Source organism: Delphinus delphis, chromosome 15 (genome assembly GCF_949987515.2).
Source record: "Delphinus delphis chromosome 15, mDelDel1.2, whole genome shotgun sequence".
NCBI lineage: Eukaryota > Metazoa > Chordata > Mammalia > Artiodactyla > Delphinidae > Delphinus > Delphinus delphis.
In genome coordinates this window covers 270574-295091 of record NC_082697.1, presented here as the reverse complement: position 1 = coordinate 295091, position 24518 = coordinate 270574, and the positions used below count along the sequence as shown (strand labels likewise).

Here is a 24518-nt window from a genome sequence, read left to right as displayed (position 1 = left end):
CCCCGCCCCCGCCTCGGACAAACACGTGCTGCGGGAGGGAAGTGGCTGTGGAGGCTGTCGACATCTTGTAAGACCCAGAGCTCCAGGCCCAGGCCAGGTGGCCACCAAGGGGCCAGTCTAGCAGGGCCAGGAGCTGCAGGCCCAGCTCTGTCCTCTCCTAAATCTGCACTGACCCTGGACGGTGAGAAAAGCCAAGTACAAGACCAGAAGCCCCTGTCCTGCGGGGAAGGTGGGGGCCCAACCAGGACCACCCAGCGGAGGCCAGGCTCCTCAGTCCCTCTCTCTCCACAGTGGCCTCGCCGCTTGGGGACTGGGGCAGCCCTGGGGGCCACTCCCCAAGCCCAGGGCCCAGGCAGGACACCACTCCCGCACCCCAGCTAACCAGTCACAGCTTAATTTTCAAGTTTTATTTTACAAAATGTTTAGACAAGGTACACCGACAACACATTTTTTAATTAAAATAAGTTAACATCTCTACCCTGTAAGCCCCGGGGAAGCAGAAGGGGTTGGGGGCGGGGAGGGCGGCTACCCCACGGAGCCCCCTTCCTCCTCATCGCTGCCATCGGGGACGGCGTCAGTCCCGAAGTAGCGGTCGCCGAAGTTCCCTGGGGGAAGAAGCAGGTCCTTGTGGTGGGGGCTCAGGCCCACCTGCCCCCCCAGCTGTCACTGACAGGGCCGGGCAGCCTCACCTATGCCGGGGATGATGCGGAAGAGGTCGTTGACGCGCTTGTCCACCGCCGTGGTGATGATTCTCACGCGCGGGAAAGCATAGGCCACCGAGTGGACGCCCATCTCCGCCATGAGCAGCGACAGCAGGAAGATCTTGTCCTCGGGCACGTCGTGGTCCTGCGCGGCGAGGGCGTGAGCTGGGCCCAGCGCCCGCCCCCGCCCGCCGCCCCCTCCCAACCACTCACCAGCAGCACCCGCACCGCCATCATGGCCGCCGCGCCAGTGGACACTGTGCAGTCCATCAGGATCACGTGGTCGTCACTGATGTCCTTGGGGAGCCGCAGGTAATGGAGCTGCAGGCAGCCACAGGGTCAGGGCGGCCCAAACCGAAGGCTCCACCTGGGCTCCCCGTGCCCCGCCCCCCCACCGGACCCCCCTCCCCCAGGCCCCCCGTGCCCCGCCCTCCCCCACGGACCCCCCTCCCCCAGGCCCCCCACCTCGGGCTCCCCGGTGAGCTGGTTGGTCTGGATGAGGATGGTGCCGATGCGCACGTCCTTGCACACGGCCCGCAGCGCAGGCTCCATGGTCTCGCCGGCCCGCAGGATGGACACGCCTGTGATCTGGGGGGACGAGGCTGAGCTAGCCAGACCCCCGCCTTCCGGCCGCCCCAGTCCCTTGTCGCCCAGGTCGGGCCCCTGGTACCTGCTTCCCCGCGTAGCACTTGCCCGAGTAGTCCTGGCCCTGCGGGGTCTGCACGACGCAGTCCTGCGCGGGGCGGGGGCGGGGCGTGAGCGCGAGGAGCCTCCCCTCCCCCCTCCCCCCCCGGCCCCCTCCCTCCCCCCGCCCCGCACCTGGAAGGGCAGGAAGGAGAGCGCGTGCTCGATGAGCAGCCGCATCAGCCTCTTAGAGTAGAAGATGAACTCGTCGCGGCTGGTCTCCCGGTCCCTGCCAACGGCGGGCCCGGCTGGGTTAGCGAAGGTCGGCCCCGCCCGCCCGCCAGGCCAGGGGAGTGGGACGGGCCTCACCTGATGATGGTGTGCATGCCCCGCACCTGCGGCGTGCTCTTGAGGACGCTCAGCGTCCGGGGCAGGGGGTGGCACTGGTGCGCTGAGGCCAGCGCGGCCCTGGGGACACAAAGCGACTGGGGACTCAAGAAGGGGCATCTTGCCGCAGAGCCCCATCCTCCCGCCGCAGACTATAGGCGGCAGTCGTGGTGGGCACGGTGGGTGTGCAGGGTGGAGGCCACCCTCCCAGTGGTTGATTTGGAGGGAGGGCCCCATCCCGACATGCCCTCCGCCGTAACAGCCAGGCAGTGGTTAAGAGACACGGTGGAAGGCAGAGCAGCTGACCGTTAGGCAGGAAGCAGGGGCTGCGGTGCGGGCCTCCCTTCCCGCTCCAGGTCCCCTCCCCGTTCAGGACCTGGCAGTGGGAGGGCGAGACCTCACACGTGCAGATGAATCTTAGCCCCCAAGCTGGGCATCTGGACCCCAACCTCAGGACACCGCTCCCTGGGTAAACAGCTGAACTTTGGGGCCAAGCCCCGCCTAAGGCTTCCCCCCAGGTGATGTGCGACCCCCTCAGGAGAGGCGGGCAGAGCTGGCTTCGCACAGCCCCTGCTGCCCCAGCCTGGAGCGGGGTGGGGTGGGGAGGAGGAGGCGGAGTGGGGGGGCGGGGAGGAGAGGGAGGGGAGGGGAGGAGCGGGAGGGGAGGGGAGGGGAGGGGCGGGAGGGGAGGGGAGGGGAGGGAGGGGAGGGGAGGGGAGGGAGAGGAGGGCAGGGCGGGAGGGGAGGGGCGGAGCCTGCAGAGCGCCGGGCACACCGCGCGTAGGCAGCACCACGGCCAGAGCACTCTGTCCTCACAGATCCCAGCGCAGCTTCCTCTGCCCACCACGTGAAGAGGCGAAGAGTAGGTCAGGGAGGGAACAGGGCAGGAGACCCCAGGGTTTACAAAGAAGACGAAAAGAAGAGAGAGAAAAGACCACTTAGCGGGGAGCACGGTGGTCTCCGTGGCCACCGGCTGGCCTGGGGAAGGGAAGAGCAGGAGGCGGGGTTGGCGGCAGGGAGACCCTGCAGCCCGCGCCCCCGGGCCCGCGAGCACCCGAGAGTCCACTGCATTCGGCCCTGCGGGTCCCTCCCTCCCACCCACCACAGCCACGCTTCCTGGAAACTTTTCTTTCTCTGAAACAAGGCTTCCAGAGGACATGACGTGGGCAGACCCGCAGGTGCCCCGGGCCGGGTGAGAGGCAAGCGGAGACTCATGCGTGGGCAGGAAGCTGGAGGCCGGCGCACGGGCCTGGAGGCATTTCCAATGCAGCTCGAGCTGGAGGCTCGGTCTGGTGCTTCCCAGCTCCGCCGACCACTGCGTGGGGACAGGCGCCCCATCCCTCTCGTGGGCAGGAAGGACGCGCAGCCCAGGACTCCTGGGGGCTCCTCCTGGCTCTCTGTGCCTCGGCTCCAGGGCCAGGGTGGGCCGGGGTGCCGGGATGCGGGGGGTGGGGTGCCTCAGCACCGCTTGGGGGAGTAAAGACCCGCCCCTCAGCTCAAGCAGAGAAGCTGCAGACCCAGGCCCTCTGGCTGCTGGAGGACAGGCCTGTGGCCACTGCCCTGGGGCACAGCGGCGCTGGCTCAGGACAGCTGTGCCCTCGGGTCCAGGACAACCAGCCCCAACCAGCCCCAAGTCGGGCAGGAGCCTCCAGGGAGGTCTGGCCAGCCTCGAGTCAGGGTGCTATGTGAACTTGGGCAAACACCTTAACCTCTCTGGGCCTTAATTCCCTTGACTACTGGCAAGGGCAGGTAGAAGCGGTGTGGCGGCCATCACACCACTCCTTCTGTGCCGGGGGTGGGTCCACCACAGGGGGTGGGCATGGTGGGAGGGGACCTCGCTGCCTGCCTGGGTGACAACCCAGACTCCGAGCTCCCTGTGGATGTTGGAAATGCCTCCGTCTGTGCAGGCGGGTGTGGGAAGACTTACCTGACACTGAGCTCACGCTGCCGCAGCGACACAGGGAGACACAAGGGAATGGGGTGGGGCATCAGTGATAGCAGCACTGCTCACCTCAAAGCCACCGGACGGCACGGCCTGTCGCCACCGTGTGCCTCGGCCAGCCAGGCCACCCCCACCCAGGAACGGACACACCGCAGCCCCGTAGCGGGAGAGTCCCGGGGGGCTGCCTGCCATGGGAGGGGGCCCGCTCCCTGTGGCCTCTGGCGTGGGCACCTCTGGGCTGGGCTGTCAGAGCCAGGACCCTTGGGGCTCTGTTCCGCAGGCCCCGAGCACCCCATCGTGAAGCCTGACCGAGGGGTGGGCGGCGCCCTGGGCCGGCCCGGGGTGTGTGACCTCCTAGGACGCTCAGGACGTGGGACTCAGCACCAAAACCCAACGGTGGCCCAAAAGGGTTTGGAGGGACAGGAGCGCACCCCTCCGTGCGAGGCCCAGCTCAGGCTGGGGGCGCTGGAGGTACTCCGTGCCCCAAGGTCCCTCAGGGAGCCCAGCTGCCTCTGGCCGGCACACGACGGGGCAGTAAACGTGGGGGCCGCCCAGGCAGGTGGCGTGGGCGGTGGCAGTGGGGAGCAGGGCTGGCGGGGCCGCGGGAGCCTGGGCACCGGCTCACCTCTTCTAGCTGGCTGTGCACGTGCTGCACGATCAGATCGATGGCCACTGTGTTCCCACTCCCTGGGTCGGGACAGGAGGGAGGGTGAGGTCCGGCCTTGCCCGCCCCCCGCCCTCCCCCCACCAGGTGGGCCGCAGGCTCACCCCGGGGCACCACAATGTCCGCCACGCGCATGGTGGGCTGGATGTACTGATCGAAGGCGGGCTTCACAAACTTGTTGTACTGCTTGATGACACCCTCGATGTCCCGGCCCCGCTCGCTAATGTCACGGCGCAGCCGCCGCACGAGGCGGATGTCAGAGTCCGTGTCCACGAAGATTTTCATGTCCAGGAGCTGGACGGGGAGAGTGAGTTGCTGAAGAAGGCCTGACACAAGAGGTTCCAAGGCCCTGTCACCAGCAGGACCAGAGTGAGCACCAGGGTCCGGGCTCTGGCAGGGACGTCTGGTCTGCGTGTGGGCCCAGGAGCAGAGCAGGCCTGCGCGGCACCGCTCGGGTCTGGATGGGGCGGGGGCGGGGGGAGCGTGTGGTGTGGCTGCGTGGGGGGGCGGGTGTGCATTGCACGTGGAGTGTTGAGCGTGGGCGTGCGTGGCGAGCAGTGGGGTTCCTGGGCCCTGAGCACACTCACACTTCGGGACCAGCGAAGGAGCAAGGCCAAGGGCGTAGCCGGCTGTGCCCCCCGGGTCCCAGCAGGGCGGGGAAGGTGGCTCCCAAGGCCTGGCCCGGAGTGGGTCACACCTGGGGCAGCTGCCCAGAGCCTCCCGGGGGAGAGGACGTCCTCATGAGCAGCGCAGATGCAGGAGGCTGGCTCCCTCCCAGGCAGGAATACACACATGCACACCCACAGGTGAACCCACACCCACCAACATCGCTCTGACCTCGGCAGCCATGTGGACCCCAGAGAACAGCAGCTGAAGCCCTGACTCGGGGAGTGAGATTCAGGAGCCAAGGCCGCTCCTCACCCAACCCTGGGGCTACGGCACGGGACAGGGATGCAGGCCAGTGTAAGGGGAGTCCCACGGGAGGAGCAGGGAGCCAGGCCATCCGTCCTGGAACCCGTCCTCACCTCCAGCAGTGTCTTGTCAGCAAAGGCCATGATGCCCTCGAAAATGATGACGTTTGCACCGTAGAGCGTCTTCTGCAAAGGAACCGTGTGTGTTGAGGCGGCCCCGAGGCCCCTGCGCCAGCCCCGTGCAGCTGGGCCCAAGGGCATATATACCCAGTCCTCCTTCCGGCTGTGGGCAGTGGCTGGGCCCAAGGGCGTATCTACCCAGTCCTACTTCCGGCTGTGGGTGGGGGCTGAGCCCAAGGGCCTTACCCAGTCCTTCTTCCGGCTGTGGGTGGTGAAGTCGTAGATGGGCACCTTGACGCTCTTGCCTTGCTTCAGCTTCTTGAGGGTGGAGATGATGAGGTCGAAATCAAAGGCATCGGGGTGGTCGAAGTTGAAGTTGTTGTGGGCGGCCTGCTCCTGCTGCTGCCTGGTGAGCACCTGCAAGGGGAGGAGCATCTGCGGGGGGGGAGGAGCACCTGCGGGGGGAGGAGCAGCAGCGGAAGGAGAAGAAGCCCCGGGCTCAGGCCCCAGGCCAGGGCAGCAGCCGTGGACCTCGTGGAGGCAGCTGCTCACGCAGGACACCCTTACCTTGTAGAAGGAATCCATGGACAGCAAGACCACCCAGGGCACGTCCAGGGCCTCGATGATCATTCTGGCCACAGTGGTCTTCCCAGAAGCACTGCCGCCCCCCAGGCCTGTGCAGAGGGTCAGAGAGACCCTGAGCGGAGCGGCCCAGGTCAGCCTCACAGATGGGTCCCAGCGGTGCCCGCCACCCAATGCTGCCTCCACCCCGGGCTGACCGGGACCGAGGGGCCCGAGCAGCGCGGATCACGGAAGCACCGGCTGGGGCACGGCGGTGGGTTCTGCCCGACCCGCCCGCTCGGGGGTCTGGGCGGGCGGCGACCTCGGCCCCCCCCCCCGCGCACCGCAGCCGCGCTCACCGATGGCGAAGGCCTCCTTGGACTGGGTGCCGTGCTCGTTGTACCAGGGCGGCCGCCCTGCCGTGTAGATGGTGCGCTTGCTTGTGCGCAGCAGGGGCGGCTCGGACTTGCACTGGCTGGTGGTGCGCTTCCGGGGCGAGCGCCCGGCGCCCACAGGTGGGAGAAGCCTGTCCAAGGACTCCGCGTTGCTGCTGCCGCCGCTGCTGTGGGGGGCGGGGCACGCTTGCCTTGGCCCAGGGCCACCACCCCCCCGCCACCCCACGCTGGGCCTGGCGTGACTGGTCCACATGGTGCCTTCACGCAGGCACGTGGGCACGGCCAAGGTGAGCGGGCTCGTGGCGGGACACAGCACACCTGGCTGCAGCCCGTCCGCTGGGCCCGGGGCCTCGGACTGCCACCGTCCACAAATCCAGAGGGACGGCAGGTGGCTAAGGAGGACACAAGGGAGCGCTGTCCGGGCCCAGCTCTTCCTCCCACGTGGACCGGGCCTCAGCAGGGCCACGAGGGCCCCCTTCCCCCCAGGAGATGAGAGGTGGGCACGCCAAGGCCAGTCAAGACCCTGTCGAGGACTGTGTCCTCTCCCCAGACACACTCTGGGCGGCCCTCTAGTTTTGTGCCACCCTGCAGGACACGCAGGGAGAGGGGCTCCAGAGACAGAGGCCGCTGACAAAAGGGATGGGCCAGCGGTGGTGTAGACGGACGGGGAGGGAGACCCGGGGCGCCCTGCTGAAGGGCGGAGGCCCCCAGAGGCTGTGCACAAGGCGGGAACCTGCCTGGGAGACGCAGACGCCATCTGTGCCTGCTCTCGCCGTGCCACGCCACTCGAGCGGGGCTGTGCTGACTTCTCTGTGGGTTTATACCCCTAAAAGGCATGGAAGTGATGACTGGCCCAAGGCCTCAAGGCCTCGAGGCCTCAAAGCCTTCAGGGACAGCTGGGGACGCTCGGCTCGGCTGAGGGCCCTACGAGAGGCTGCGTCTGCCCGATGCCGGCTCAGTCTATGCTGAGAGGCTGGGACGCAGACTCAGTGTGAAGGTGGCCCCGGGGGCAGGACCAGCTTAGGAAAAAGGTACTTCCACCACCGCCTGAGAGAGACTGCCCACAGCGTCAGCTGGCAGACCCGCCCCAGAGACTCCGAAGGCAAGCTGATCGTCTAGGCAGGAAGAAAGTACCGGGAACCTGGGGGTGCACCGGACAACCCCGGCAGGATGTGTGTCCACCCGCGGCTGGAGCCCCAGGCATGGACACTGCTCGGGACGCGGTGGGAACCTGAGGAGGAGCCACACACGGAAGGCATCCTCGAGGCAAAGCTCCCCGAGCCGTAAAAGCTAGCGTGAGCCTGTGAGACGCGTGCACAGAGACGGCCACCTGTCCTTGAAGCTCGCTGTCACCGCTACAGCCTCTGCTGTCATGGCCAGGGCGCAGGGTGCTGTGCAACTGGCCTGCTCAGGGTGGCCCGAGCGTCCCCTGCCAGGAACACTGGCGTCTCCAGCTGTGCGGTGCTCCCAGCACCCCCAGCGTTGCCAAGAGCCAGGAGGACAGCGCCTGTGTGCACACGTGTGTGGGGCGGGGGGAGGAGTGGAAGGAATTAGCTCAGGCCTAACACGTGACGAGCCACACCAGCAGCTCTCGAGGGCACAGAGGGCCGTGTCAGCACAAGTTACGCAGCAGGAAAGCCGGCCATCGGATGTGACAGGAGGCGTGCAGCACCGTCCGGGGGACACAGCACCGCGCCGCCTTGGTCCTCCGTCACTGGGACGGCGTGGGGAGCGAGCCCCGGGAATCACTGGCTGCCTGTGTTGCCTCTGGAAGGAGCAATTACTCGTCCGTGGAGCCAACACCACAGTGGGACACCCAGATGACGGGGCAGTGACAGCTGCCTCACTCAGCCGAGCAGGAGACAGACGGAGCACAAGCAGTGGTGTCTTCAAGGCCCAGCCGGAGGGCAGCGCTGGCCGTTCCCCTGGACGCGCTCATCCCCCGACAGCGAGCGCGGGGCCCCCAGGGCTCACACACAGCTGCCCTCCCCGCAAGCGACCCACAGACCCCGGAGATGACCGACAGCCTATAGCTGGGGAGGGCAGCTTCGCACAGCCCCAGAGGAAAACGTCCAGTCTGTGCCTCCTACCCGGGGAGGAAAAGCCAACACAGAAAACCTGGTTTGCAAAGGAGCAGGGCCTCAGTGCCCCAGCAAACCCGCCCTTGTGCCCAGCACGCTCACGGACAGCCAGACGGCCTCGCGGGGCCGATGTGGGATGGGAGGCCTGGGCTGGCACTGCTGCTGTCCCCCTGCTTTTCACCCCAGGCTGGTGCCCTGGCCTCTCCGGCAGGAGCCCTCACCCCTCTCTGTGACTGACCCTTGGCCTACCGAGGTGACGACGGCCACTACCACGGACGACTTCCAAGGCCTGTGGCGCGGACAGCCTGGGACAGACGTCTCCTCAGGGAAGATCCCAAGGTTAGCCAGGGATGACCTTGCCAGAAAGCCGCCCGGCCGAGGGCTTGCAATAGGCCTGACGGCGTCAGGCCAGTTCTGCAACCTAGTCCAGTTCCACTGCCTCCTCCAGAAGCCCGGCTCTCTCTCAAAGCCGGGGACAAAGCTCACTGTGCCCTCAGAGCAGGCCTCACCCCGTTTCCACAATGGGACAAACCGTGGCATGGGAGAGCCTTCACCTCCCCGCTCACGGATGGACAGGGTGCTGCCAACCACAAGGACAAAAGGCAGTCCACCAAAGGGTTATGAGCCACACGGACACGCGTCGGCTGGTAACTGAGAGCCCCAAGCAAAGCCGGCAGCCGGTCCCCACGAGCACCTGGCCCGTCTCCGCCCTGACGTGCACTAGACACGGCACACGGGGCTGGGGGTGGCCGAGACGCAGCGAAGATGGGCGGCCTCACCGGAAGACAGCAGGCCAGCCACTCACCTGCCTTCTGCTCCAAGGGCCCAGCACCCCGAGACCCTGATGCCAGCGTAAGCCTGGGGGCTGCTCATGGCCAGGACACAGGGGAAACCGGGGCACCAGGGTGATCCCAGGTGCGTGCAGGGCACCGCCGCACTGCCTCTTAGAGCCCTGGCAGCCCCCCAGGACAGCTCAGGAGCCCCCTGAACTGCTCCTCATGGGTGGGCAGCACAGCAGGTGAGAGGCTGAAGTGGGGTCCAGGCCCTGGCGGGCAGAGGCTGTCCCCTGGGAGGCGGGGGGCCAACAGGTGAGAGGCCCCAGGAGCCCGTGCAGAAGCAACGGCACTCAGCGCCGGCCGCCTAAGAGGATCACCCGGCTGGGGCTTGTGCGCTGGCCTGATATTAATAGCACTGAGCTGCCGAGAGCAGCCAGGCGGACCTCAGGCCAGCGTCGGGTGTGAACCGCCCTCCTGCGCCCAGGCTGGCACACTGCCCACGCAGGGCTGGCTGAGGACCACCGTGCCCCCCTCGTCCAGAACGGCCTGGAGAAAGCTGCAGACCTCTGGGCTGCCGGGGACGGCAGGGCCCACGCCCGCACCCCACCAGCGGGACAGGGAATCGGAGGGGTCAGCGAGCAGCGGAGCTGAGCTGAGCACCCCTGCCCCCAGGTGCCTCCGAGAGGCATAAACAACCTGAAACTCTACCCTGCTGAGGCCTCCTCCGAGAATAACTGCCCGCCCCCCCACCCTCCACGAAGGCTCCAGCACGTCCCCCAAGGCCACCGTGCTCAGCGCTCAGCTGGGGACACAGCCACGCCCCAGTCTGGCAGCGGGAGGCAGAGCAGGCCCTCGGGTGGGCGGCCGCAGTATTCACTGCCGTCCCAGGTCCCTGGCCCCCTCCCTGTGATTAATCCAGCCCTCACACCAGCTTTTCTAGGCTTCCGACAGCATCAAAGTGGAGACGGCTGGCGGGGGCTCAGGGGAGAAAGAGTTTCACTTGGGGTCCGCACACTGAAGGAGGCCCCTCCGGGGCGCTGCCTCAGGGTAACAGGCCTGCCCCGCGGTAGCTGCTCCCTCCTGCTGCGGCCCTGCCCACCGCACTAAGGCGCTCTCAGGCTCGGGGCTGAGAAGCCCTGATGCCCTGTCCTGCTTTAGGAAAGTTTCCCGGGGGAGTGAGTCAAATGAAGCCAGAAGCAGGAGGGAGGAGCTGGCCTGCTGGGGCCTGGCCTGGGGAGGCGGGGCCGCCCCAGACTGGCTCAGGGACAGGGAAATCAGGGCAGCTTTCTCAGAGCAGAGAGAGAACTGGGGGGCTGGGGGGGCTGCAGCCCTAAAGGTGTGCACCAGGCTCCAGGAACTTGTACTGTCCCCACCCCACCCATTGGAAATCCCCCTGTGGGACCCCCTCCTTCCCCGCGGCTCTAGGCGAGTCCAGCAGGCTTCCTTCCAGTCGCCCAGCGGCAGCCCCCAGACCCGTGCCCACCCGGACCTCACCAAGGGACAGCCCGAGGGGGGTACCCTGTCACCACTGCGAGGTGCTCACTTGTCCACCAGCATGTCCAGTGCAAAGGTAGGCCGAGGTCCCCGTCCTCACCGGACTGACCTTCTGGAGGGACAGACACACAAGAAGCCACGGCAAGGTAGACCGACCAGACCACATCGTGCAGCCATGGTGATGCGGAAAGCGAAGCCGGAGCCGTGGTCGGGCGGGGAGAGCCTCGGTTTGGAGGCATCTGCACAGACACCCGGACACTGACCAGGGCCAGCTCTGGCCCCCTCGGGCCGCGCAGGGACTGCTGGGGAGGCAGGGAGGGGGAGGGGACATGCTTGAGGAACATCGCAGAGAAGGCAGGGTGTAACGGGAGCGATTCCCCCGTGACGTCCAGAGGCAGTTCCAGGGCCACCCCATGGGCCCTGGCTCCCCTCCTGTCCCCTGAGGACCACGCTCCGAGGAGAGGAAGACCACTGCCGCCCCAGCCCCGTGAGGGGCACCCATGCCCACTACGCGGTCTGTGCACGGGGCAGAGCCAGACGGCTGCTGCCACCGTTCTGTGTCTGCAGGGAGTGTTCTTCTCAAGAGCTTATCAGGTCTCAGGCTACATCAGATTCTCTAGAACTAACAAGTGTCACAGACTCAGGTCCTCCCTCTTCCCCCCATCACCCTGAGCCAGGCTCGGAGTCACTGCTCCCCAGGAGGGGGTGAGCCTAGAGGAACACAAGCTGCTCCTCCAGGCTCAGGGAGCCTCTTGCTGCCGGCATCTCACCCCTGCGATCCCTCTCCCCGCCCGCCCAGCGGCTCTGCTGGCGGCACCCAGACAGTCCCAAGCAGCCCAGGCCGCGGCACTTCCCAGGAACAGGCACCTGGCTGCAAAAGTTTCCTTTGGCCCCAGCGTGGGGCCAACGCTGGCCCTGGCTCAGGGACTGTTCAGATCCAGAAGTGAGGAGCCAGCCCTCGCCCGAGGGCCGCTTGGCCGTCACCCCCTGGGGCCTAGCCCGAGGCCGACAGCGGAAGCCGCCCCCCCCCAACCAGGTGACAGCGGCCGCCACCACTTCCCCTCCTGCAAAGCCCCCAGAGCCTCCAGGGTCCCCTCCCCCGGCTCCTGGCCGGCAGTCGGCAGGCACTGAGCACCGCGCCGCCCAGCATCACGACCTCTGGCCCTCCAGTGGGGCAGGCCGAGTCCGTGCGGCTCCCGGAACGCACTGACCACCTGGGAGCATCCGGCGGGCGCACAGTCCAGCCCGGGTGCTCGCTGGCTCGGCACCCCGTCTGCTCGAGACAGACCGAGGACCCACGCGGGCCCTGCCTACGGGCCCCTTCCCGCGGCCGTCCGCGAGGGCCTGCCACCGCCAGGCCCCGGGGACCCTCCGCTGGTCCAGGCTTGGCTCCCGGAGCCGCCCCCACCACGAGACGCGAGGGGCGCGCCGCGCCTACCGGTCCTCGCTCTTCCCCTCCAGCCGGTCTGGCTCGTCTCCAGCCGCTGGGGGCGGCGGCACCGGGCGGGGGGCTTCAGCTGAGGCCGGGAGCGCAGCCATGAGCTCGGGGGCCTCTCCGCGGGCCGGGCGGGGCTCGGGGGCCGGCCGCGCAGGCTGTCGGAAGCTGTGGTTCGGGGCCCGGCACCAGGCGCCCGCCAGCGCGCCCCCGGACTACAATTCCCATCAGGCTGCGCGCGCCCCGCGGACTACAAGTCCCACCAGGACGCGCGCGCCCCGCAAACCAGAAGCCCCACGAGGCCGCGCGGCGCGAGTACGGGGAAGGCCCCCACCCGCGCTTTACCACAAACTCAGCTGCACAAAACCCCTGGAAAAAAATCAATAAACATTTATTTGATACAGTCATTTTTAATACATACAGTTGATGGCCCGCCCCCGTGCCACTTGGGGCCGCGGGGCGGGGACGAGGACCGGGGACAGATGGTCACAAGGCGGGCGGGGCCCGAGCTCACCGTCAAAACATCTTGCAAATAAACACTTTGTAGATAGAATATATACGTATATATATGGTTACAAGTTGATAGCCGGAACCTCTCTTTCGAAATGCACTTATTACGGAGAACTGGCATTAAAAACACCCAAACCGAGAAACCCCAAGTACAGGATGTGTGGCTGCCAGGCGGGAGGTGCTGGCTGCCCCCGAAACCCCAGGCCTCCAGGACAGCCGCCTGGGGCCCACCCAGGGGGACACACCGGGACAGCCCTCCCCTCTACGGGTCAGGGTGCACCCACTCTTTCCCTTCTAAACCAGAGGGACAGGAGGGGCCTACGACTGGGAGGGCCACCAGTCACACCAGGGGACACTCATCTGCCCTCACACGAGCAGAAAAGTGCATCCTATTTTCGTGCGACGTGTCGGTCCCTCGAGTCGACCCTTTCCTGTTCTCGGGGCAAGGGGGGTGGGCTGGGCCAGAGGTAGATCTTCAGAAAGGGACCTGACACTGTGCCCTGGGTTTGGGGTCTCAGGCAGGGTCCACACCCACCGCATGGAGGGGGGGTGTCTGCCGCTCAGTCCCTCTCATTGAAGGTGTCAGTCAAGGCTACCTGGCTGCACTCCCACCAGAGTGGGAAGTGGGCAGACCTTGCTGAGGCACCCAGGGCTCTGCCACCGTAGGAGGAGGGCTCTGAGGACCGGCTTGCCGCTGCCACCCACCAGCCAGAGCATGGAAGCCGGGAGGGAAGAGGGGAGAGAGAGGGGTCCAACCCAGCGCCACTCTTGGCAGCAGTCCCCACGCCCACCTTAAAGACAAAGAAGGGGGTTAAAGTGCTAAACATCAAGTTACCCAGGACCCCACCTCTTCCCACATATCTGGTGGGGTTCCCACGCCAGGGACCACACGTGGACTTTTGGGGGTGACAATGAAACGCATCCCCCAGCCAAAACCAGCCCCCGCTCCCCAAGGGCCAAGTACCTGAGAGGCCGGGGCAGGCAGCTATCCCCAGCAGAGGTGTTGAGGTCCAACCTCCTCCAAGCATTGGTGACAAGGACAAAGTGCGCGTGGGGCTCCCATCAGTGCCTGCTCCCCACCCTCCCCCCGGAGGCTGCCCCTGCAGTGGCTGCCCGACCCACCTCCACCTCCACCAGCTGTACCCCAGTGACACCCAGGAACACAGGAAAGAAAGCCCCCCTGCCCCGAAGTCATGCCGCTTGCCTCAGCCTTTGACACTGGATTACCTGCACCTGCCCAGGCCTCTACCCCCTGATCAGATCAGGTGCGTGTGAGTGGGGGGGAGCCCATGTCTCCACACACCCCCCCCCGCCCCAGCACATCAGGCCAGGACTGCCCAGGGTCAGAGCACTCTGGCTGAAGGAAGAAGCCGGAGACGGGCAGCATGGCGCCTCGGCCCCAAAGCCCTCCTGGAAACTGTCTCCCTAGTGCGGGGTGAGGAGAGCTGAGCCCAGATTGGAGCCCCTCCTCTCCAAGGACTGGAGGAGGACAGGAGCTGGGGGGCAGAGGGGTGCCCAGTCAGCACCGCCTCCCTGAGCAGGAGAGGGACCCCAGCCCAGCCCCCAGATCCACCGTCGGCACCAGGAAACCCTTAGCACCAAAATGTCAGATTGTTGTGAGTTTTCATATAAAAAACAGAATTAAAAAAAAGGTTTGTTACTTGTCACAGCAACGAGACTGGCATCCACTACACCCAGGAGACACACGCACACGGGCAAACATCAAGATTCACATCGTCTGGGGTCGGCAAGGCCGAGCCCTCAGCCCTCCCCCACCCCCCAGTGGAAAAGAGCCTCCACCCGAACCCAGCAGCTCCGAGCATCCTCCCTGTCCCAGCGACGCCATGGTTGGAAGGTGGGGCCCAGGCAGGAGGTCAGAAACCACGTGGCTGCATCCTCAGGGAGCCCTGGACTCCACCTGACCCAACCTACAGACCTCGCTGCCCTCAGGGCACCAAAGGGAGCCGAGACAGAGCCCTGGAGCTGCCACCAACCTACTATGACCTTGGCCAAGCTCCCCCGGGGCCTTCGGCTCTCACATCAAAAGGCCACACAACCAGAAATGAAGGAGCAGCTAAAAAAGGGGGAAGGAGGCTCCCACGGGAGCTTGGCCACGGGCCAACCCAGGCCAGCAAGAGAGGATGCTTCCCACAGTGGTCACTACTCGAGCCAGGCCCCAGGTCCCCGCCCCTCATGCCCGTGGGCCCCAGGTGACCCCGGAACCCAGACTGGCCCATCCCTAAACCCATCAGGCTACCCGACTCAGGCCAGCGGCATTAGCAAAGCTGGAGGCTGAGGCCAGAGCTCACTTCACGTGGCCCCTGCCCCACAGCCCTGCAGTGGCAGGAGCAGAGCCTCTGCCTGGCCCCGAGTGGGGAGCACGACTGGGGACGGTGGAGCAGGGCTGCCTCTGCCACCACGATGGACACGGGCCAGTGGGGCAGGGCCCGAGCGCAGCAGGGGCTGCACCGCGGGGGAAGGTGGGCCTGGAGAGGTAGAGAGCAGAAGTGCAGGAACCAAAAGACGGCGGGGTGGGGCTGGGGGTGGGGTGGCGTGCGGTGGGGCGGGCAGGTCAGCACGGCAGCTGTCAGACTTGGGGTCTGTCCCGGGAGGTAGCTGGGGGGTGCTGGGGTTCCAGTGTCGGGTCACGAGGTGAGGCTGCTCAGGTACCCTCATCAGCCCAGAACCACGGGCCACCAGGGACCCCCGATGGGGCGCGGAGCTCACACGCCGAGGACCAGAGGCCACCTGCCTGCTCCGTGCCGCCCCAGCACCGAAGCCCAGGCTGGAGCCCGTCCTCTTGCCGGCCCACGAAGGTCCCTCCAGACTATTGCACTTCTGCAGCTGCCCTGGCCCTCCCGGGAGCCCCTGCCCAAGGTGCCCTGCGGCAGCCCGCGTGGGGCAGGGCCACCCTCGGGGAGGGGAGAGGGCTGGCCGCCCCCGCTGGACAGATGAACAGGCAGGGGTGGGGGGTGGAGGCCTGGAGGGCAGGAGGCTCTGGAGCCCCACCCTGGACAGAGGGGGCCGGGCCCCACCCACCTGCCAGGCTGCAAACTCACTTCTCGGGCGCCTTGCCGGCTCCCACCTTCCGGCCAGCAGAGCCCCGGGCCCCCTTGTCTCTGCCTCCTGGGGGCCAGTCGTCCCGGTGGGGAGGCGTCCCAGGGGCTGGATCCTCAGGGGGTCGCTCCTTGGGCTTGCGGCCCCGCTTCTTCCCGCCAGCCGGACTCTTCTCCTTTCTGGGCACCAGGGAGTCTGGGCCCTTGTGTCTGGGAGGCGGGTCTGCCGAAGTGCGGAACCAGTTCTGGGGGAGAGAAGCAGCGATGGAAACCCTGGGGCCCAGGACCCTGGAGGGCGAGGCGGCAGGGGACCCGGGGCCTGGGGACACCCAAGCTTCTCTAGGGAAGCCGGAGGCTGCTCTGAAGAGAAACCAGCAGATCCCTCAACGTCGCCCACTCGCGCAAGTGAAGAGCCGTCACCCTGTCGCCCCTGCCCTTCCCAGCCCCCTCCGTGGGGCCGGCGCATTCAGCCGCAGGCCCAGCAGGGCTCTCCCACCAGGCCCGTCCCTGACGCACCTCCGCGTGGGCCTTGAGGATGTGGTACTTGACGCCACTCTCGGAGCTGAACTCCTTGGGACACAGCAGACAGCAGTACTTCCCCACCAGGTGGTCCCCCTGGAAGGCACAGGGCAGTCCAGCCCCTGGAAGTGGGCCCCACCACTGGCCCTTGGAGGACCAGAAGTACCCAGATGCAGCCAGGACCACCCCGACCTGTGTGGCTTATCTGAATGGGTGCCTGACAGGTGTGCTCTGGGGACCCACGAGGCCACTCTGTGGCAGGACCACCAAGGTGCCCCCACTGCAGGGGAGGCGGGAAGCAAGGAGAGGGTGGGAAGAGGCAGGTGCTCCTGGGAAGCCAAGGGCCCGTACCCCAGGCCCAGGTCGGGCTGTCCCAGCACAGACGAGGAACCCCCATAGGCAGAACCACCCGAGACTGAGTGACTGATGGCTGGGGCTGGAGGCGGCGAGCATCCCAGGAGGCGCTGGCCCTGGCCCCACAGGGGCAGGGGCGCACACCCGGTTTGCGCGGACCCCTGGGGGGCAGCTGGGAGCACCAAGCACGCACGCCTGGCCGCCGGGAGGGCCTGGACACTGACCTTGCTGCAGCTGGCCAGATGGGCCTTGAGGCCGGACACGCTGGAGTAGATGGCTTCGCAGCACTGGGGGCAGGAGGCGACCGTGGGGGCGGGCCCTCCGGCAGGTGCCCCCCCCCCCAGGGTGCACCCCTTGCCCAGCCCGGGGGACCCAGGGCCCATCTGGGGCAAGCGGGGGGACTTGATCCCAAGAGTCACCCCTGCCCAGGGGTGTGGGCAGGCTGGGCTGCTAGGGCTGAGGTCAAGGCCCCTCTGCCTGTGAGGCTCCATCTGAGGACCCTTCAGGGGCCACGTGGAGGGCTCCCCCCAAGGCCACCCCTGGGCCCTCCGTCCTGAGTCCCAGCGTTCCCATGCCTTCCCAGCTGCCCCGGCTCACATCATTGGGGCAGTTGACGTGGCCCTTCTCCTTGACCTCGTTCTTCCACTCCTCCAGCAGCTGGGGGTTCAGCACAGGAAGGCCGGGCCGCGTGTAGTTGAGCTGCAGACGTGGGCGGGTGCCAGGGTAAGCTCGGAGCTTGGGCTGGAGGTGACCCAGACGCTCCCTGCTGAGTTGAGAAAGCCCTCAACCACGCCCTCCCAGGTCACGGGGGCTCAGGCTCAGAGACTGGGAGGCTGGGCTCACCCGCGCAGTCTCGGGCACCAGGTCGTCCTTCATGCGCCGCTTGGTCCAGTCTCGGGCCAGCTCGTCCTCCGCGATCTCCTGCAGGTGGAACACAGCGACCTGGGCCGACGTGCGGCGGATGCGGCCGCTGGGGGTCCGCTCGACACCCAACAGGTCCTCAGCCTCGGGGCCCTTGTCCGCAGGCTCCTCGGGGGGCTGCGGGGGTGGGGAGGGGGAGGCCAGATGAGCCACAGAGAGCACGTATGGCAAGCGCACGGGGGACACGGGAGCCCACCCCAGGCTCACTCCCCCCGACCCACGACGCACGTGGGCCCCTGGGAGGGAAGGCGGAGCACACGTGGCAGGCAGCACATGGGCGCGCCTGCCTGGTGCCCCAGGGACAGGAGGCCGGGCTGTGGGCCGCTCACCGGGGCCGCGTGCTCCGAGCGCACGTGGTAGTCGTGGCCGGCCTTGGAGCGGTAGGTCTTGCCGCAGTGGGTGCAGGGGAAGGAAGGGGTCTCCACCTCGCAGGGCGGCTTCCCGCAGCGTCGCTGGTGGTACTGGTAGCCCATGAGGCTAGAGAAGGCGGCCCCGCAGCCCTGGGGTTCCGGGGGCAGGTGAGTGGCCGGAGAGCGGCGGGCCCCATCCCGCCTGGCGCCCGCACCCACGTGGCCCACTGACCTCCTGGGGGCAGCGCAGCCGCCCCACCTGCTTCAGCACCTTCCGCAGCCACTCCCGCTCCTCGCGCTCGCCCGCCTCCGAGGCCTCGGCGTCACAGGGCTGCGGGGCAGGCCAGCTTCAGTGCCCCCGCCACCACAGGGCCCCGCCCCTGCCCAGGGGCTGCGGCCGCGGACGTCCCTGGCCAGGCACGGGAGCCACTAAGCCCTGCTAGCGGGAGGCCAGCAGTGAGAGCCGGCAGGCGCGGGGGCAGACCAGCAGCATACCTTGGCGCTGTGCTCCGCCATGGTGTGGTAGTTGAGGCCCGCCTTGGACTTGAACTGCTTCCGGCAGTGCTCGCACTTCAGCGCATCCTGCAGCTGCAGACGGGCGCGCGCGTGAGCGGCCGGCCCGGGGCGCCTCCCCCCCCGGCACGGGGCAGCCTCACCTTCTGACACACTTCCATGTGCTTCTTGAGCCCCACGAGGGTCTTTCGGGTGACCACGTTGCAGGTGGGGCAGACGGCCTCCCCCCGTTCGTGGATGGCCCGTTGCCACTGCTCCTCAGGGCCACCTGTGGAGCAGGGCCAGGGCCTCAGGGGCAGGCAGGAGCTCCCAGATGCCCTGGACGCCAAGCACAGAACCCAGGGTCCATGCTCGGCCCCCGTCCCCGCGGCTCGGGACCCGCCCCACCCTCAAGACCCGGCCTGTGCCCCGCCCCCCGGCAGCTCCCACCTGGGGCTGGGTGGGCCCCTGGGGCCGGCACCTCCTTGCTGACAGCGCTGCTGGGGGCTGGCCCCCTCTTCCGCACCTCCTCAGGGACCGGCCCCTCCTGCTTCTTGGCGCGGTGGATGCGGGCTTTGTCCTCCGCCTTGGCCAGGCCTGCGAGCGCACGCGGGAGGGGCAGGTGCAGGCTGAGGGCGCGGCCGCCGCGTGTGCTTGGCCCCACAGGTGCCCGGCTGGCCCAGGCCTCACCTTTGAGTCCGAAAGTCCCTGAGATGGAGGGCTGCTCACCCGTAAACTTCTTGGGTGTCTTCTGTTTCCTTCCTGACTCGGGGGAGAGAACACACAGGACAAGGCTCTGGTCAAATAACCGTTGGGAGGCTCGGGCCGGCTGGCCGCCGCCCCCGCCTGCCGCCGCCCCCTGCTCTCGTCTTACTGTGCTTCGTGCGCTCCGCACCCTCCTCAGGCGGGGACACGGGGCCCGCGGCCCTCGGCGCCTCCTTGCCCCCCAAGGCTCTGCTGCCCAGAGAAAGGGGGCTGCTGCTGGGGTCTGTGCTCAGCTGGAAGGCTGAGCTCTGGTCTGTGGTGGACGGGCCGTACTCGCCATTCTCCGGCCTCGCCTGCTTGGGCGGGAGGGGGCAGGCATCCAGGCCGTCTGCGGCCCTGCAGAGAGCAGGGAGGTAAGGGGCAGGAGGGCCCACTCTGGGCCCTGTTACCCCTGAGCTGCAGCCGGGGACACCCAACCCCACCCAGCAGGAGCCCCCATACCTTTTCTTACCGCTGCTCCTCCCCGCGGCCCGAGGAGCTCTGTTCTCAGACTTGGTCAGCAGCACCATCTTGCAGGGCGGCGTGTGTCTGCTGATGGCAATGGGCCTGCTGACCGTCACCGGCTTACTGACCACAATGGGCCTGCTGACCGTCACCGGCTTCGCAACTGGCACGGGTTTCGTAACTGTCACAAGCTTTGTCACAGACACCGGCTTGTTGATGGTCACCGGTTTGGTGACCGGCGCTGGTTTGTTGACTGTTACTGGCTTGGCGATTGGCACAGACCTGGTGACCGGTATAGGCCTAGTGACCGGCACAGACCTGGTGACCGGCACGGGCCTGCTGGCCGGCACTGGCTTGCTGACCGGCACGGGCCGGCCGACCGTCACCGGCTTGCTGATGCCGATGGGCTTGCTGACTGTGACAGGTTTGCTTACTCCAATGGGCTTGCTGACCCCAACGGGCCGACTGACGGAGACTGGCCGGCTCACGGGCCCAGGCTTGGGGGCAGGCAGGGGTCGGTCCATGTGGTTCCAAATGCGATGCTTCTCCAGCTGGGTCTTAGAGGTGAACGCAGCCTCACAGAAGGGGCAGGGGAAGGCCAGCCTTTCTGAGATGGCACCCTGGGTGGAGAGGGCAGGCGTGGACACCCCCAAGCCAACAGCCAGGGCAGGGTGGGCCCCAGGCCTCCCCTTCCCCAGGCCGCAGCCCCTTACCCCTTGGCACCGCTGGTAGTGGTACTTGAGCCCGTAGATGCTGGGGAACTCCAGCCAACACCCAGCGTTTGGACACTTCACCCTCGAGTGCGCCTTGAACTCGTCTTTCCACTGGTTCATCAGGGAGAGCTGGGCGTGGGAAAGGCCAGGCTGTCGACCCTGCAGCCACCCAGGCCTCTGCTGCCCAGCCCCCGACTCAGCACTGTCCCCAGGCCTGTGGGAGCCCCGCACAGGACTCGCTGGGCCCCAGGCCGTCTCTCGAAGCCCTCGCACACGGAGCAGCCAGTGGATCCGGGCTGAGGGCTCGGCACTGGACACGCAGCAGGCGAGCCTGCCAAGGCAGTGGGCTCCCCGGCAGACCCTGTGAGAGTCCCACCCAGCCCTCGGGGAGCTCACAGGAATGTCTCGGAGCGCCTGGTTCTCGGCTTTCGGACGCCCCTTTTTCTTCCCTTCCGTTCTGTCGCTGGCTGGACTTCCCGGGTCAAAGCAGAGTGGGGCCTGGCTGGGCACTGTCGGCCCACCCCGGCCTACCGGCAGCCCTGCAGCACACGACACACGAAGGCTCAGAAGCTGCATTCCCTGCAGCCTTGTCTGCCACACAGGGGGCTGGTCCCGCCTGCAAGGAGCCTCACTTCCCCTGCACTGAGGCACGAGGGGCAGGAGGCCGTGGCCCACCCAGGGTGGACCTCTCCTCCCTCTCAGGAGCTGGACATCCCGGGAGGCCCACGCCCAGCGCTGGCGCCCGTGGCCACCTGGAGTCGACCTTGCCCTCACTCCTCTTACCTAGCTTCGGCGGGTCGTGAAGCATGGGAAGTCGGACCTCATTCCGGCCGCCATCCCTCCCAGGCCCACTCTTGCTGGACCCCGGGACCCGGCGGCCTCCTCCAACACAAAAGGGATCGGTCATCTCTGCAGAGCAAGCGGACAGCCCATGAGGTCCACCGGGCCCAACTCGGGACTTGAAATGGGCCGCTCTCGACCCTGCCCCAGACAGGCCCACTCTCCCGCCTGAGGAAGGGGAGCCTGCCCGCCTGTGTCTTTGGCCACAAGGGAAAGCAGAGGAAGGGGTGGATGGGCGGGGGCGGGGGGAGTTCCGGTTTAGGGGAGGGGCTGCTCAGCCGAAGTCTCCCTAGATGACGCAGAAAACCCTATCAGCGTAGAGGAATCTAGCCCTGCCCCGAAGCCTTCACCAGCGCCGGGGGGGGGGCTCCCTGCCTCCAGACGCACAACCCCAGAGAGCCAGAGAATCACGCACCTCTCACTAGCTGGGGATGGCTCCAGGAGAGGCGGAGTGCCCCGGGGGAGGAGGCCAGTGCCACCCCTCGGGGGCCAATTATGACACCAGCGTGGCTGCCGGCTCACAGGCTGTGCTGGCCCCGCACCTAGAAGCACCTTCCCCCACAGCCCCACCCAGACCCAAGGCCACGCTCTGGGGCACAGGTGGGTGCCCTCGCATCCTTCTCCCCAGGACACAGTTGGAAGATGGCCAAGGTGGGCACCGACGGCCCCAGCGCACTCCGCAACTGCGCACACGCCCTCTCCAGGGGGAGCAGACCAAGGACCCTGCCGCACGGGCTTCAGGTCCCTGTGCCAGCCGAGCCACCCTCCCTGACCCCCTGCCCTGCTTTGTTTCCCGCCGGTCCCCTCCTACCAGACGGCTGCCCCATGCTGGATCCCTCGGCCACTCTCCACCTGGCTGACCTCCTCACCTCCACCCTCCAGAGACTCTCTGTCCCCAACCTACAGGCCCACCAGCGCCACTCCAGAGACGACAGGCCCCTGGCCACAGACAACATTCTGCCGACTGAGGCTGGGCTTCAGTGGGCCCATTCTGCGGGGGGACCCCAGGCTCTGAGAGCTGGGGCGACTCTGAGTTCAGCCCTTTTGGGTCCTCCCACAGGGACGCCTAATGCCACAGAAGAAGAGGGGGGCGGGATGTGGGCAGGTCACCCCTCCCCTGAGGGTTTCTAACTTTTTTTTAAGGCTGCGCCACACAGCATGTGGGATCCTCATTCCCCGACCAGGGACTGAACCAGTGCCCCCTGCAGTGGAACCGTGGCGTCTTAACCACTGGACCGCCAGGGAAGTCTCCTAACTTCTAACAGACAGAAAAGGAGGGATCTGCTGTGCCTAGGAGGTCCAGAGGCCATCTGGGCAGACTGAGATCAGAGGTCGGGACAGTCACTGCCCATGGTCAGGGGGCTGCCTACATCCTGGGCCTGGGGTCAGTACGGGTCCAGAGCGCTCTAAACAAACTTCTCTGGAAGCCCTCACACTGATACATCCAAGGATACATGCCAGCGCCCTTCTGACCCCAGCAGAGGCTACTGTGGGTACCTACTGAGCCCCACCTTTCCAGCCTTCCTCCAGCTTGGGTGAAGAATTCGGAGTTGGGAGCCCCCGGGACCAGGGCTGGCCTAGGAGGCAGAGACTCCCCTTCCATTCAAGGCCTGTGACTCGCGCACCAGGAGGAGAAAGGGCTCGCCCCTCCCCAGAGGGGCCAGCAGGGTCGCAGAGGTGGGACCCTCTGGAGGGGGGGGATAGGAGCGCCTCGCGCTGACCGCAGGCGACGCTGGCGGTGGGACCGCGGCCCAGGCCGCTCGGCCCGGGACCCCGGCCTGGGCCCGGGCGCGCGGATGAGGCCGGCCAGGGGACGCACACCTGGGGCCTGGCCTCGCTACCCACCTGTCACCTGCGGCGGGTGCGGGCCCGGCGTGGCCCCGGAAGGGCCGATCCCGGGCGCCTGGGGAGGGGGGGGCCCAAAGGCAGTGAACCAAAATGGCGACTTTTTCTGGAGAAGAAGGAGGCAGGGACGCGACGCCGGCGCGGGGCGCGGGGCGCGGCGCGGGGGTCCGGGCGCGGCGGGGGCGGCGGGCGGGGGCTCCGGGTCCGGCCCCCCGACCTGCGCGCGGGGTCAGGGTCGAGGGCGCGGCCGGCGCGGGGGCCGCCCGGGGTCGCGGCCGGGAGCGCGGCCGGGCGCTTACCTGCGGCGCCCAGCGGGCCGGGGCCGGGCGGAGGCCGGGGCCGGGCCGGGCCGGGGCGCGGGGCGCGGGGTCCGGGCGGCGCAGGCTGCGCGCCGCGCTGCGCACATGCGCGCTCCCGCCCCTCCCACCTTTGACAGTTTTACTGTGGGGGGGAGGGGGCGAACTCTCGCGGTATTCCTGCCGCTATCCGCGACGGGAGAGACGGGTCGGGGGAGGGGGCCCGTGCGGCCATCCGCTTGCCCGGTACCCCGTCCGTCGCCTGCGTGGGCTGGGCCGTCAGGGCGAAGTGGCCAGTTATGCCTCCGTCGGGCGGGAGGTGTTGTTCAGGCATTGGGGTAAACTGAGGCACGATGGGGCGCTGGGTGCTGCCCCAAGCCCAGCGCGCACGGATGGAAGCGATGGGAAGGTGCAGCGAAAGAGGCTGCCCTCCCCTGGGACCTTGAACTCCTGGCCCCGGGGGCCTCGAGCCTGCAAAGCAGGATCCAGCCTCTTTTCCAACCAGCCCTGTGACCACGTCTGCCTGTGGCCACCCTCAGGAAATGGCCTGGCTCCTGGCAGTGCCGGGGCAGTGTGAGGCCATGGGCTTTATTGGGGTGACTGAGCAGCCCGTCTACTTTAGGGCGGTGGTCCTAGACCAGCAGCCAGTGCCCTCCTTGCTCCTTTGTGCCCCGGAACTGGGCTCTTGGCAGGGATGCTGAGATCAGGTCTGGGGGTGACGGGGCACCCACCTCACCGAGACGTGGAAATGAATGGAGTAGGGAAGGAGCGCTAGTTTGGAGACAGGTAAAAGGTGCGCCTCCTTCCCCGAGGCTCTTTCTACCTGCTCTGTCCACGCCGGGGCAGCTTCGGCTACGCTGTTTGTGGGCAGGGCACAAAACACGTGGGCAGATTTGGAGTCTTCCTTTTCTCACAGGGACCTCTGGGAGCTGCTTCTCTCGAGGCACCAAGTGTCCATACTGGGGCAGAGGCAGGGAGGGGCCCTCTGTGGAGGGGTCAGTCAGTCCTTCCTTTGGAAATCAGAGCCAGAGAGACCTGTGTAATCCTTCCCTCATTCACTGTGCCCACCCCAGGGTCAAGACGTGCAGGATTTCGGGAGGGGGGGGTCAGTGTGTGTGCCCTGAGGTGCATCCAATTGGTAGGTGTGTGTCTGCATGACCACATACGTCAAGCTGTGTCCTGTTTGGCCATCATGGTGTCAGGGTATGTCTCTGTGTCCCGTACTAGGTGAGAAAGATCCTAGTCGTATGTTAGTGTCCAAGTGACTGGACACAAGGTATGGGGGGATGTCTGGGTCTTGGTGGGTGTGTGTCCAGGCCACA

The 24518-nt window shown here is 67.2% G+C and overlaps 2 protein-coding genes across 5 annotated transcripts; both read right to left on the bottom strand.

Moving 5' to 3' along the window:
* Positions 1-392: 392 nt before the first annotated feature.
* On the bottom strand, positions 393-12307 carry UCKL1 (uridine-cytidine kinase 1 like 1). Of its 2 annotated transcripts, none has more exons than XM_060033248.1 (15): positions 12095-12307; positions 6270-6469; positions 5917-6023; positions 5596-5766; positions 5344-5415; positions 4423-4612; positions 4280-4341; positions 3640-3656; positions 1695-1793; positions 1521-1614; positions 1372-1434; positions 1167-1289; positions 915-1022; positions 690-846; positions 393-605 (listed from the first exon to the last, which is right to left on the bottom strand). In XM_060033248.1, exons 1-15 carry the CDS (start codon positions 12193-12195, stop codon positions 526-528), a joined length of 1644 nt encoding a protein of 547 aa, XP_059889231.1. In that variant the 5' UTR covers positions 12196-12307; the 3' UTR covers positions 393-525. The 2 variants fall into 2 exon arrangements, with proteins under 2 accessions (XP_059889231.1, XP_059889230.1); XM_060033247.1 differs by having other exon boundaries at positions 6270-6472; positions 12095-12306.
* Positions 12308-13738: 1431 nt separating this feature from the next.
* ZNF512B (zinc finger protein 512B) lies at positions 13739-23285 on the bottom strand. Of its 3 annotated transcripts, XM_060033246.1 has the most exons (17): positions 23200-23285; positions 20999-21124; positions 20612-20754; positions 20216-20344; positions 19500-20122; positions 19168-19394; positions 18984-19055; positions 18744-18890; positions 18458-18582; positions 18297-18389; positions 18034-18132; positions 17781-17951; positions 17374-17568; positions 17128-17229; positions 16755-16817; positions 16174-16272; positions 13739-15902 (listed from the first exon to the last, which is right to left on the bottom strand). In XM_060033246.1, the coding sequence occupies exons 2-17, from the start codon at positions 21120-21122 to the stop codon at positions 15657-15659; spliced, it is 2658 nt and encodes an 885-aa protein (XP_059889229.1). In that variant the 5' UTR covers positions 21123-21124; positions 23200-23285; the 3' UTR covers positions 13739-15656. The 3 variants fall into 3 exon arrangements, with proteins under 3 accessions (XP_059889229.1, XP_059889225.1, XP_059889224.1); XM_060033242.1 differs by adding an exon at positions 22901-22958 and having other exon boundaries at positions 18744-19055; positions 19500-20344; positions 23200-23261; XM_060033241.1 differs by having other exon boundaries at positions 18744-19055; positions 19500-20344.
* Between the last annotated feature and the right edge of the window lie 1233 nt (positions 23286-24518).